The sequence below is a fragment of the Macrobrachium nipponense genome, chromosome 28 (assembly GCF_015104395.2).
Source record: "Macrobrachium nipponense isolate FS-2020 chromosome 28, ASM1510439v2, whole genome shotgun sequence".
Classification (NCBI taxonomy): domain Eukaryota; kingdom Metazoa; phylum Arthropoda; class Malacostraca; order Decapoda; family Palaemonidae; genus Macrobrachium; species Macrobrachium nipponense.
This window is the reverse complement of record NC_087217.1, coordinates 32,552,011-32,566,043: the sequence shown is the minus strand read 5'-3', so window position 1 is coordinate 32,566,043 and position 14,033 is coordinate 32,552,011. Positions and strand designations below refer to the sequence as shown.

The window sequence follows — 14,033 nt, the reverse complement described above, 5'->3', positions numbered from 1 at the left end:
AGTACCCAGGTGAGCCAAACTACCAGTCAGTTCAGAGATTTACTCAGAATCCTCTCTCCAAAAGTAAGTCTCCCACATGTAAAGACAGGGGGTTTGTATTCATGTATGAACAAATGACAAATTTTTAAAGTAAAGGGTAAACTGCGTAGAATTAAGTAGACACTGACTTGGAGGGCCGTCCTCCCACCCCTACCATCAGTAGCTATTACCATAACCACCTTGCAAAAGTTTAACTGCTCAATTTCCAGGTTACTGAAAGATTTTCCCATATGTAAAGACCTCAGGTTTGTATGTTAGGAAAAATACAAATTACTTAAAAAATTTGTTTTTTCAAAATGAGAATGCATATATGAATTTAATATACCATCTTACTAGGATATAGGAATAGCCTCAAACGAGTGGATAAGGTAGACTTCAAATCAAATAAGTAAATGATATTGAAATTAAATTCATTTGGTTTGGTTAGGTCATGAGTTTTTTTTTTTTTTTTTTTTGGGGGGGTGGGCTAGAATGGGGTCTTTGACTCTGGGTTCATTTAAAGTATCCTAATGCTTTTATTATTTCCAGTCACTTACTTTTGGTTGGAGACAAGTCACATATCTTTGATGTCACATATCTTTGATGGACAATACATGTCATTGATTTGAAACAATAGTAGTATAGTATATGATTCTCTATCCTCATTATTCCCCACAACCTACAGCTTTCTAGGATTTGCTGATGACCTCTGTTATTTCTTACTGAAAGGTAGTCTGACCCTTTTGGTGTGCTTCATGTAGCCTTTCCTATTGTTATCATGTTAAAGTTCAATTTCCTTGGGGGATCATCATTAGTGTTGGTTTTCTTTTAGTCCTTTAGGTATCGTTTCTTGGAAAACTTGTTATTCTATATAAATATAAATGGGCAATTTTTCATTAAAGATTCCATTGTATAAAGTTTAATTTAGTTTCCAGGGTAATAGACATCATTGATTTAAGAAAAATATCTTTGGTGCAAATTTTTTAGAAAGTTAAAACCTAAGGGGTCTTATAATTTTTTTTATTGTACATATTATATTTATTCTTTGCCATATATTTTTGTTCCTTCTTTGTAAGACTGAGGAAAGGCTACCTTTTCTGAAGGGTTGAGAGAATGGTACGCTTTACTCCTCTTGATAGTGGGTGATATATTTTAGTGGCCTTGTGAATCACAGAAATTTACAGATAAGTGTTACCAGTATGTACTTGTTGTATGAATCCGTAGACTTACTTTAGACCATGGCTGTTAAGTGAAATTGTAGTGCCTCCCTGAGCTGTATCCTTCAATGATATGCTGGTGTTAAGAGTTATTATGAAATAATGTATATGGCACATTAGCAAAATGACATCAGTCCATTTCTGTGGATTGACAAAGCACAAATAGTTGATGTATTGACACTTAATTATACTGTAGTATGTGCATGCACAGTTCATCACAAATTTTTCATATTGAAAGGATATAAAGCATAAGAATTGGTAAATTATATTACAATTTGCAGACAATAAGCCCCTGAATAAGAAGGATTGGTTTAAAGCACTACCATATACAGTATTTGAAGGCTTAGTGCATTGTAGGTAGTGATATAGCATTTTATTATAGTTGATCTTGAGTTATACCTTTCAAGAGTACCCAGTACCCAGTATTTTAAATATGCCCTCAAATTTCTTCAGATTTTAAGTGTTACATTTGAGATTAAAAGATAGATTTTTCTTGAGGTTGGCTTTCATGATTTAAATAGTTTCTACATTCTTAAAGAGAACCATTTTTGTGGTTAAATAAAATTATTTTCATTTTTCAATGTAGATAAGTTACTTTGGTGGACATGTTAGAATGTTGAATACACTTTTTTCTTTTATATTATTAAGGTTATAGCTCCATTTTCAATTTCTTCCCCTATTATTAGTAAACAATTGGCCCATATAGGTTTGTCACACATGGCAATGTGAGGTACGTGTTAGTGATTTCACACCTTTATGTGTGCATATTGTACGTTATAGTTTTGCATCTTAAATGTGCAGAAACCAATATTTGCCTTTTTATTTGTGTTAAATGTGCTTCTTATTCCTAAATTTCCTTTTTGCTATTGAGTCTTGGTAAATGCACATGTTTTTTTTTTATACTTTATTCTGCATGTAATGTATAGTAGATGGAACTTGTAGAGTATTTTTACTAACTTTTTGTCTTTCTTTCTTTGCCTGCGATGATTATTTTCATAGTCCTCAGGATGGGTAAGTCTTATTATTTTTCTAAGTCATGTTCTAACTTTTTTTTCTCAAGTTCACTTTATTTCATTAGCAAAATTCTGAGTGTTTTTTAATGATTTTTTCCAAGCATAGAATTAAATTTCTCATTTTTACAAGAAATTTAAGTAAGCAATTTCAAATTAATTGCCAGTCACTGTATCCATATATTTTTAAGTCAGGAGCATAGCTTGCACAGTACTTATATATATAAGTATATTTTATGTGCTATTTGTTAATGTAAATTGTCATGACAAGAACTTCTGTTAAATGTTAAATCATCTCATACGTAAGTACAGTATAAGCAGAGATGGTTTTCTGGTGTTCAATGCTACTCAGCCACTTTGTTTTTAAATTAAAGACTACAATTTGTTGTGAAATATGCCTGTTTAGACTTCAGTGAAAAATAAAAAAGTTGGGGAATTTGTGGCTATCTTTTTGTAAAACAGTCGAAGTACAACATTGGTTTATTCTTCTTATCTCTTTTCCATTTACGGTATAAACTCGTGTACAAAGCGACTTTTGAAGACCTAATTTTGGGGCTTATTTTAAAGGGGTTGCATCATACACGAGATATAAAATTAGCGAATGTAATATTCATACATTAGTATCATATGGTAAAATACAAACATAATGAATATGCATCTTTTCCATGGATCTTTTAAAAAATTATGCTTTACTTCACTGCATCCAATAATATTGTATGTATTTTCATATTACTATTGTATTATAAAATATAAGCATAACAATCATGTTTTGGTTTGGAAATCAGCTGAGGGTGGTTGTGAGGTAAGTTTATTTTGTTGTATTGAACTCAAATCAAAGCGATTTTCTCGCTTTTAGTTTGCATAAATGAATCTCTAAATACTCCAATTGATGTGGGACAAGGTTATTTTATGTTATACAAAGTGTTTTAAAGTCAAAATATCACTTGAATACGTATCGTTGTGAATGAAATTTTAGTTATTTATTTCGTTAGTAGATGGCTCTGAGGGCATGTTTAGTGCGTAAAAAAATCAACAGATTGCGTTCGATATTTTCACTTGATTTCATCGGAATACTACAAGTTTTACATATTTATCTTTTGTCGGAGTGAAAACAGTAGAATGTGTTCTTTCATGCCAATTAGGTTTGATTGAAACACATTTCTCTCAGATTTTCTTTACAGTCGAGTTTGATGGTAATATACCAAAGTTTGTGGGAGTTTCATCCATGTTGCCAATGCAAGATAATAATCGTTAGCAGATGAACATTCTCTCCTCAAATTCAGCTACAACTTGCAGCTTGAATTTACCAGTATATGCCCTTGCTGATCTTTTCTCCATAACAAATAAGGATATAGTAATATACAAATATATCAGTCGTAGCCTATTTAATGTTATTTGTAACAAACTGCAGTAATATTTACTATCATTTGATGGTTGAAATGAAAGCAAAACCGCTGTTGTTATCGGATTTGGTTTTTCATACCAAATCAGCTGTTTCTGGCTGGTCTGCATTTACACAACAAGTATAACACTACCAACGATAATTTTAGCATTCTCTTTTACTATTTTTTAACTTAACTAGAAGATGGATAGATAAAGAGATGGAGGAAAGGGGTTAGCCTGACTAGAAAATAGGATAGATAAAGTGAAGGAAAAGAGGTTAGCCTATTGTAATTTGGTCTCAAAAACTGAACTTGCATGGTACACGAGATACATGATGTTACACAAGTATAGTAATTAGGGACTGGCTTATTTAAAATATAATTTTTCATATGCTAAACAAACCTTCGGTCTTAACATTAGGATAATCTTCTAGCGCCGAGCTGGAATCTGGTAAAATTAATAAAAAACTTATGTGATCCAGGGACTATTGGCATCTGTACCTGCCTATGGGGTATTTGGTAGTTCCCACAATGCCCTGGGCATTTCTTGAGCTCATCAGTTATGTTTTATCGCCTGTAAGAGAGGATGGGATTACTTTCCATCTCTTTAAAGCTGGTTTAGTTTGCCTGTATTTTTCTATCTTTCTTTGCTACCTTTTCTCTGGGGGCTCTCAGTGTGTGTGCATGATCTGGTAGGTATTGAGTAAGTTGGGAGATCATGGAGAATTTTGCTTCACCAACAGAACTTTCTTTAGGATCTCAAACGTCGTGTCTACGGATCCTCATCCAATGTGCAGTAGGTGCAGAGAAAACGTATGTACAATTACTAATCCTTGTTCAATTTGTTGTGGTTGGTCATGGAACAATGGAAAAAGTTTTATGAAAAGGGTCAATACAAAAGAAAGGAAATGCTGCCATTTTTTGATGATCAAGCGTTTTAAGCTCCTTTTGTATGGGCTATGCATCATACTGTTCCATATGTTTCTTCACCTAGATTTCATGTTCCCCTACCATTTTAGTTTCTTCTACTGATTCGTTATTGGAAACACCAGGAGGGGTTTGGGTGGTTTTGTACCTAATTACGCTCCTTCTTTCTCAGCAGGGAGAGGGGGAACATCTCCATCTTTGTCGCATGTTTCAGGCCAAGAGGCGCAGAGGATGGAAGGAATGTGGGCGGTGTAAGGTCTACCAGGCATACCAACCTTGGAGATGATGTTGTCATACTATATGACATCACGCTTCCCTCCAGGTCTCCCGACTATGAGTGTCCCTCCACCTGGTCTGCAGTTTATGGGGACAAATTCTACAGCAGTTGCAGTGATGCAGATGTTTCCAGCAACTCAGAGTTAGGGAAGTAATTTTGCGGCCCAAGCAGGGATACCAGCAGTAGCCACAGTGTCTTCCATCAAGCGTGGTGACCTAACAACTCATGCCATCAATGATGTCATAAACCGACATGGCATCCGCCATGACGTCACAGCGTACTTCCACTCACATCCTAGTTGCCAAAGGATGCGATCATGCGAGTACGCTTTCAGACTCGGTAGCACATGCATTTATGAAAAAGTTACAAGCTTTGGAAGAGAAGATAAATAAGAAAGACAAAAGAAAAAGACAGAAATCTTCATCTTCTTCTTCATCTTCTTCTAGTTCAACGTCATCGCAAGACTCGATGAGGTCATTACATGCTCCAGTCAAGCATTGGAGGATAAGGGACTTTGGGACTGATCCTCGTGCCAAGAGAAGATTAAACTCTTCTTCATCTTCGAGCCGGGACTGTCACATCCCTGTCAAGAACAAATGGAAGAAGGCAGTGGCTGGTACAGGTAATGAAAGTGACGGCCGAAGGGTTCCGCGGATACTGGGATGGAAGCGGCTAGGACTACAATGCCAGTTGTGATGGGAAAGCTGGTTGTGATACACCACTGTTGTTTAAGGAATCAACAGTGAGTTGGCACCAATCTTCAAAGAATGGAGAACAAGTACCTGTTTCTCCTGTAAGACCTTTCAAAATACGAAGGAAGGATGATAAAGCTCCCATTAAAAAGGTAAAATAATACAGAGTTGTAACCCCTCCGGATACATCAATGGAAGTGGTGGCTCGAATTGATACTGGAAGATCAAGATCAACTTCTCCAATGGCCGAGGCGGATAATAGCTCAACAGCCGTTGAGAATAACAGTAGAAACAGGAAGGATGTACGTTCTACTTCATGGGAGCCATCATCCTGGAGGAATAGACTGAGTTCTCACTCTAGATTGAGGACCGTTGAAAGATTTAGGCATTCGCGTTCTCCTGGTTGCTATTCAAGATCAAGCCAACAACAGCTGTCAGAGATCATAGATGCCACGGTCGCCAGATTGGATGGCCGTGAATCACAGACGTTTATCAGATGATAGGAGTGAGCAAACTTGGTCTGCGGCCAAACAGAATGTTTTGGAAGCAGATGAAGGGGAGAATCAGGAGTTTCTGGCTTCTTATGCGGAGGTGATTGACTTGGTTCATCAATTCAATAGTCTATCAAGGAGGTCTGAAAGCCCTTCCAGCATAGCCCCTACAGGAATTGAAGCTTATTGGGACTGAAAAAGGATACTAAGATGTCGTATGAATTACCATGCTCAAGTCATGCTGAGTCTGTGTTACAACATGTTAATGCATGGATTTCTGGAAAGGACAATTCTTTAAGATCAAATAGATCATTCAATTTCTTCCTCCTCTGTTATTGAGGCATAGGAAATATTATGCGACACCTGTCATTCCACTACTGGGGAGACAAATCAATCCGAATGTGGTGAGATTAAAACCTGGATTAGCCTTGGATCAGGTGAAGATTGAATGCCCCTCACTGACTTGTCAAGAAGATGCTACATTGGAGGCAACAGCTTCTTTATCTTTCAGACGGCCTCTTGGTTAGACCTTTGGTCAAAAGCAGTAGCTAAATTATGTCCTTAGTGTCAACCAGGAGATTAGTAGACGAGTCTATGTTTATCCTTCAATCTGGTTCGGAAGCAATTTCATACTTGACAAATTTGAGTGCCAGTGTATGGGCAGATAGTAAAGCATCTGGAAGCCATTCTAATTCTAATGAAATAAGACAACAGTAACAAACACCACAAAAGAGACCAGCAAGACATATTCCGTCCCTTAGGTTGGCAAGACCCTTTTCTCCAAAGAAGAAGTTACCTCATCGGCCCTTTCACAATAGACCCAATAGAGGAAGGGGCATTAGGGGCAGAGGGAGGGACTCGAAACGATAGACTGGGTGCCTCTCACCACTCAGTCACACCAGTGGGATGATGCTTGGCAAGTCATCGGAAGACGTGGCAGAAATTGGGAGTGCAGCAGTGGGTAGTGGATGGATTCAGAGTGGGATATCTGATCCCATTCAACCTGACTCCACCCCTGGGAGAACAACCATTAACCACCTCTCTTACACTCATGGGTCTCAGAAATTCCTTATTCTGCAAGAAGTGAGGAAGATGATGGAGAAGGGAGCTGTAGAGCAAGTAGCACTCCCATCAGGTGGTTTTTACAACCGCATTTTCTTTGTCCCCAAGGCCAATGGAGATTGGAGGACAGTTATAGATCTGTCAACATTGAATCTGTTCATAAGAAAAAACGAGATGCAAAATGGAGATTCCAAGGACGGTTCTAGCAGCAATCGGGGACAAGGATTTTATGCTGACAACAGACTTAAGGGTACTTCCAGATCCCAATCCTTCAGTCTTCCAGGAAGTGTCTCCGCTTCAGTGTTCCAGAGAAGGTTTTCCAATGCAGCATTCTGTGATTTGGATTGACAACATCTCCAAGGATTTACAAGAGTATTCACTCGTGTCGACATGGGCTCATGCTCAGGGGATGAGGTTAATAAGATACCTGGACGACTGGCTGGTAATAGCGAAGTCCCAAGAAAAATTACTTTGAGACAGACATATCCTTCTCCAGTTTTGTCACAGCTTAGGCATTGTGATAAATCAGGAGAAGTCGAGTTTGGACCCTAGTCAGAGGTTGGTGTACTTAGGTATGATTATTGACACAGTAAAGGCCAAAGGTTTTCCCTTAGACCAGAGAGTAGAGACATGCAAACAAGTAGTGAATCCCTTCCTTGCAAAGGAAACAACCAGCAAAACAGTGGCAAGAAGGCCTAGTGTTCCTAAGTTCCTTGAAAAGTTAAGTTTCACACAGGAGACTACACCTTCGGTCCTTACAATGGAGGATGAAAGAGTTTTTGTCACCAGCTGTAGTCATCCATATGAGCACATTCCACTGTCGACAGAGATGAGGAAAGACCTACTGTGGTGGTTCAGGACAGCAATCTGGCAGTGGGGGTTCCCTTTCAGCAACCCTCTCCAGATCTCCTGCTGTTCTTGGATGCGTCATTCAAGGGTTTGGGTGCTCACATGGAGGAACTGATGGGGCGGTCACATGGAAGAACTGATGATTTCAGGGAAATGGAATCACAAGGACAGAGAACTTCATATAAATGTGCTAGAATTAAAAGCTGGTTTTCTAACACTATAGGAGTTCTGGGAGAGAGTGAAGGAGCACTCAATAGTATTGATGTCAGACAACACCACAGTAGTAGCTTATATAAACAAGCAAGGAGGCCTGGTATCTCATCAATTACATCTCATGACAGTTCAGAGTCATCAGTGGGCTGTAAAGAATTTAGTAAACATCAAGGCCAGATATATTCCAGGGAAAAGGAATGTAATAGCCGACAAATTGAGCCGCAGGGACTAGATTCTGGGAACAGAGTGGTCCTTACATCAGGAAGTGGTGGACCACTATTCAACAGTTAGCGGATTTACTAATATTTCTCAGAACAGAAAAACATCTGTCTGTATCTGCCATATAGGGGTACAGGGCTGCACTGGCTTTGATTCTATGAATGAAAGGCGTAGACATTTCCTCTTCATGAGAAATGGCTGTGTTGATGAAGAGTTTTGAGCAGTCCTGTTCCCCTAACTAATTAAAACCTCCTGATTGGGATTTAACCATGGTACTGACTAGCCTGACAAAACCCCCATATGAACCATTGCGACAGGCCATGGATAGAAGCTTGACCCTGAAAGCAGTATTCTTGTTGGCTCTAGCATTGACCAGAAGGGTAGGGGAGTTACATGGTCTGTCACATGTGGTAAAGCATTCCAGAGGTTGGAAGTCTATGGTCTTCGAATTCATACCAGAATTCGTAGCGAAAACTCAAAATTTATTAGTAGAAGATGACAGATTTGCTTCCTTTTCTATACCTTCTTTGGGAGAATTGGTGAATGATGACCCTGAAGAAATGTTGTTATGCTTACTTATAAAGAACTTGACATCACAGACCTGGATGGCGTAGGCTTTTTGTTAGTACAAGACGGGTCAAGAAAGAAGTATCCAAGACTATAATATTGTTTTGGCTGAAACAATCAGGAATGCATTTTTGACAGAAGCTGGAGTGTCAAATAACCTTGGGAGAGCTTACAACATCAGGGTCCTGAGCTCTGCATTGGCATTCAAGAAAAATGTCTGTTGAGAGGATTTTGAAAGCTGGTTTTTGGCTACATGAAACAACTTTCACTTCCTTTTATTTAGAAGATGTTGCCCATAGATCCTTGGACACTTTTTTTTTTTTTCCTTGTGTCCGGTGGTGGCTGCTTAACAAGTAGTATAGCTAATCCAGTATGCCTGGTGGGTCAGTTACCATCATAAGTTGAAATGGTCTAGATACAGGTGAATGAGACAGCCATGCTGTTACGGTAATCAGTAGTATACAATGCTTTTCAGTAGCAACACACCCCTCTCTATAGCAGGGAGAGAGTGGGGTGATAATAAACCACATACAGGGACGTGGTTTTCTTATGAGAACAGATAGCTCTCCATCTTACGTAAATACAATAAGCGATGATATTGTATAAAACACCGAGACAGGGAAACCAATAGATTCTTGTATATCTTTGGTTCTGAGGTTGTAGTCCATTGTCTTAGAATATGGTTATTTGGAAATGGATTAAAGGTGGCTAGCTCCCAGTCAGTTAAAGATACTTACCTCTCACCAATGAGTAAGTCTTTCTTAATGTTAAGACCGAAGGTTTGTTTCTTATATGAACAAATGACAAATTTTTAATCAATTTGTATTTTATATGAACAAATGACAAATTTTTAATCAATTTGTATTTTTCATAACTAACAAACCTGAGGTCTTAACATATAAAGACCCACCTTGAACCACCCCTCTGACAGTCAAACTAGGTTGGAAGAGTAACTTAAGCTCAGGGAATGCCCAGGGGATTGTGGGAACTACCAAATACCCCATGGGCAGGTACAGATACCAATAGTCCCTGGTTCACATAAGTTTTTTTATTAATTTTACCAAATTCCAGTTGGGAGCTAGATTATCCTAATGTTAAGACCTCAAGTTTGTTAGTTATAAAAAATACAAATTGATTAAGAATTTGTCATTTTCTGATGACATCTATTTATCTTCCTTTATGAAGTTCACATTATTTCACAAGAAAACATTTTAGTGTGTATTAGTATTTCAAACCAAGAATCAGATAATTGTATACTGACAATAAATTTAAGTTATTGTACGTGGAGAGCCAGGTACTGTTTTCAGTGATTTTTAAGTTAAAAGCAGGACTTGAACAGATGTATGGATGTAATTTTTGTGTGCAATTCGTTAATGGAAATTATCATGGCAAGAACTATAAACAGAGATGGTTTTTGTTTCGAGTTTTCCTTGCCATAGTTTTTTGGGACATTCTGCTGCTTAGTCTCTTTATTTTTTTAGGACAAGGATTTGTTGTGAAATACTTTATATTTAGACTAAAGTGAAAAACAGAGTAGGAGAATTTTTAGATGTAATGAAATTGTGAAGTTTAAGTAAACTGGTTCATTTGTCCTCACTATTTGGTAACTTTCCAGTTTTCCTTCCTATCGTAGCTCAAGTTCTATTGTATTTTTCCTCACTTAATCTGGTGTCATTACTGGTCTCCTTCCCCTCATTGATTCTTTTATGCCATTTAGGTACTGCTTTAAGATCCCCTCTTAGAACCTCCTTAAAGTTTTCAGCTTTCTCATATTTTAATGTGTTCAGGTACACTTGAAAATATGGGTGATGCAGTTTTGTGCCGCTTGTCTAGTGCCAAAATTCACTGATTTCTGGTTATCAGCGCTGGTATAGAGTATTGGCACTGATACGTACCTAAGAGAGGTGCCATCAACTAGTTATCTGCGCCAAAATCTGTTCAGTTATTTGGTGATTTTCTCCTATTATCATGCTGTCGGAACAGAACCCCCACCAATAACCGGGGAATGCCTGTATATAGTTTCACAAAGCTGTAATTTATTAGGTAATAGGAATTAATTTTTTTCATTATAAATCCTTCGGGTCACCTCAGTGGTTTAGTGAACTTTATTTATAACTAGCTTCATTTACTTATGGAAATGTTTAAGGTCCACTGCAGCATCCCCATTTCTGCCTTGCACTCCAAACTTGGCCCTTACCTTTTCAGCTTTCATAACCTGGTCAGAGGTTAGATGATAATACTGGATGATTATTCAGTTATACTTGATGGTTATTAAAATTTTATAATCCAGTAGGTGTGGAATAAATAGTTGCCCCCTCTGTTTTGTGTGTGTGTGTGTGTGTATGTGTATGTGTGATAAACACAACTTTAGTATAATGTCATCATCTGAGGGAATGTGGCAAGGACAAATATGAAAAATAAGAAAAGTTAACCAATAATGTATTTCATTGTTGACATTTTTTACTAGAACCAGATATTATTGAATAACAAAATACTACAGGCCTGTGCTTGATTGAAATGGAGAAATGTTTAAGACATCTCTTTTAAAAGTTAGTGTTTTCCAGATAATCCCTCATATGCTGAATGAAGTAAAGTGAACATCTATATGTACTTTCTCAGTTAGTTAATAATAATATACTTGTGTGCACTCTGATTTAAATTCATGCAAAAACTTTCCTAATTAAGTATAGCAAAAATTGCATTGTTTAATATTTAGTACTGAAATAGCTAATTCAATTGTTATAGAAATGTTTTTTCTTTCAGTGGAAACAACAGTAAGCACTGGGACAGTGTTCAGTATGAAGCCATCAAGTGCCTGAAAGTCATTTGCAATAACATTGTTGGTATCAGAGAGTTCTTCCGTCAATCTGAAGGTTTCACACTTCTGGCTCAAAGTCTTAATCCTGCAAAACCTAATATCATGCTAGAGGTACTAAGACTGCTTTGCAGTTTTTGCCTTCCAATTTGGCAGCAGGAGGGTTTAGATGGTCATAGAGAAGTTTTAGATGCTATCACAATAGTTGGTGAGCTGAAGAAGCAGGAGAGATTTGCACCCATAGTCATGGGTCTTGGAATGCAAGGGAATGATCCCATGAGGCTGAGTTGCTTGTCATTGGTTAATGCCCTTATCAATTTTGTTCCGGATGATAACCTGGATTTCAGATTGCATTTGAGAAATGAGTTCATGCGCAATGGTTTGCAAGACCTACTTGAAATATTAAAAAAGAGTGATCATGTTGACTTACAAAAGCAGGTTGAGGTGTTTCATAAATCCCGTCTTGAAGATTTTGAAGATTGGCAGGATCGATTTTTCACACATGTTGATGAAATGGAAGATCTTGGGAGATGTTTTGAAATTGTTAGACAGCAAGTGCAAGACTCCTCCTGTGAAACTCCATTTTTATCAATATTGCAGCATTTAGCATTTATAAGAGATGATGAAAATGTAAGAGCTGCATATTTTAAATTGATTGAAGAGTGTGTATCACAGATTGTTTTACATAAGAATGGATGTGATCCTGACTTCCGTGCTACAAAGAGGTTTGAAATCAAAGTTGATCAACTTTTGGATCAGTTCAAGGAAGAAACTCGTTACAAGAGTGAAAAAGTTGCCACGGAGTACCAGTTACAACTTCAGGAAGCATTGACCACAAATCAGAAGCTAGAAGCAGAGTTGTCATTGGTGAAGAGTCGCCTTGAGGAAGCAGCGAAGGGCATTGACCCAAATAAAAAGGGTGGCTTACCAACAGTCCCAGGTTTAGAAAAAATTGTAGGTGGACCACCACCTCCTCCTCCACCTCCAGGAATGGGTGGTCCTCCACCTCCACCTCCACCTCCTGGGATGGGAGGTCCCCCTCCACCACCACCCCCTCCAGGTATGGGAGGTCCTCCTCCACCACCACCACCTCCTGGAATGGGTGGACCACCTCCACCTCCACCACCTCCTGGTATGGGTGGGCCACCACCTCCTCCACCTCCAGGTATGGGTGGTCCTCCTCCTCCTCCAGGTATGCCAATGGTTAGAGGACCCCCTCCAGATGTTCTTCCATATGGAATGACCTTAAAGAAAACTATGAAACCACCTGCTCAAACAAAACGTCTTCAGTGGAATAAATTGACACCAAGTAAGATGAGTGAAAACAGCCTCTGGGTACAACTTAATAAAAAGGAAGGGAAAATTAATCATGTTGTTTTGAAAAACCTCAGCGAGCAGTTTGCAGTGAAACAGGTTAAGAAAACCAATGTTGAACAAGTAGAAAAAGCAGCCAAGAAAGACAAAGAACTTCAAGTGCTTGACCAGAAAACTAATCAGAATCTTTCTATTGCACTCCGTGGTCAGTTCAAGCACATGAGCCTAGAAGACATTCGTTTAGCTATTTTACAGTGTGATGAAAGTGTTCTTTGTGTAGATTCCTCTGGAGCTATAGATTCATCAACTCTACATAATCTCATTACAGCTTTACCAGATCATGAAATAATTAAGAAGCTGGTTAATCTAGAAGGTAATGCAGAAGAACTAGCAGAAGGAGAACTTTTCTTACATAAGATTGGTAAGATTAAGAAATTGGTGCCTTTGCTGAAAAACATGGCTTTCAAAACTGAATACCCATCCTTAATTAAAGAAACAAGACTTGATATTGTAAATAGTAAAGCTGCATTAGATGAACTTATTAATTCCAAAAAGTTTGAAAAAGTTCTCATGTATGTTCTTGAGTTTGGAAATGTACTTAATTCTGGCTCTAGAAATGCTGATACTATTGGTTTTGATATTAGTTTCCTTCCTAAACTTGCAAACACAAAAGATGCAAGTGGACATACATTGCTGCATTATTTAGCTGAAACTATGTTGAAAGAGGAAGCAGACAATGCTAATTTTGAAGATGGCTTGTTGCATTTCTCGGATGCAGAACGTGTAAATATTGACGGTGTCAAAGCAAATATTGCAAAAATGAAAAAGGAAATCAAGAATATAGGCAGTGATCTGCAGAGGCACACCAAGCAGGATCCAGAAGATAGGTTAGTAGATTTTATTACATTTGCAGTTCTGTCATATTTGAAGCATTCATTTTTGGTGTTAAATTTTACATTACAGTCATTTCTGCAAACATG

The 14,033-nt window shown here is 38.0% G+C and overlaps 1 protein-coding gene across 4 annotated transcripts in view; it reads left to right on the top strand.

The window, feature by feature from the left end:
• LOC135201657 (protein diaphanous-like) overlaps nucleotides 1-14,033 on the top strand; it is a 316,869-nt gene that overhangs the window by 131,515 nt on the left and 171,321 nt on the right. For 3 of the 4 annotated variants that reach the window (XM_064230760.1, XM_064230761.1, XM_064230762.1), the window contains one exon: nucleotides 11,688-13,940. In XM_064230760.1, coding sequence (XP_064086830.1) covers nucleotides 11,688-13,940 — 2,253 coding nt within the window. Of the gene's footprint in view, nucleotides 1-558; nucleotides 2,247-11,687; nucleotides 13,941-14,033 lie in introns of those variants that run through there. The other variant, XM_064230763.1, reaches the window with a different exon arrangement.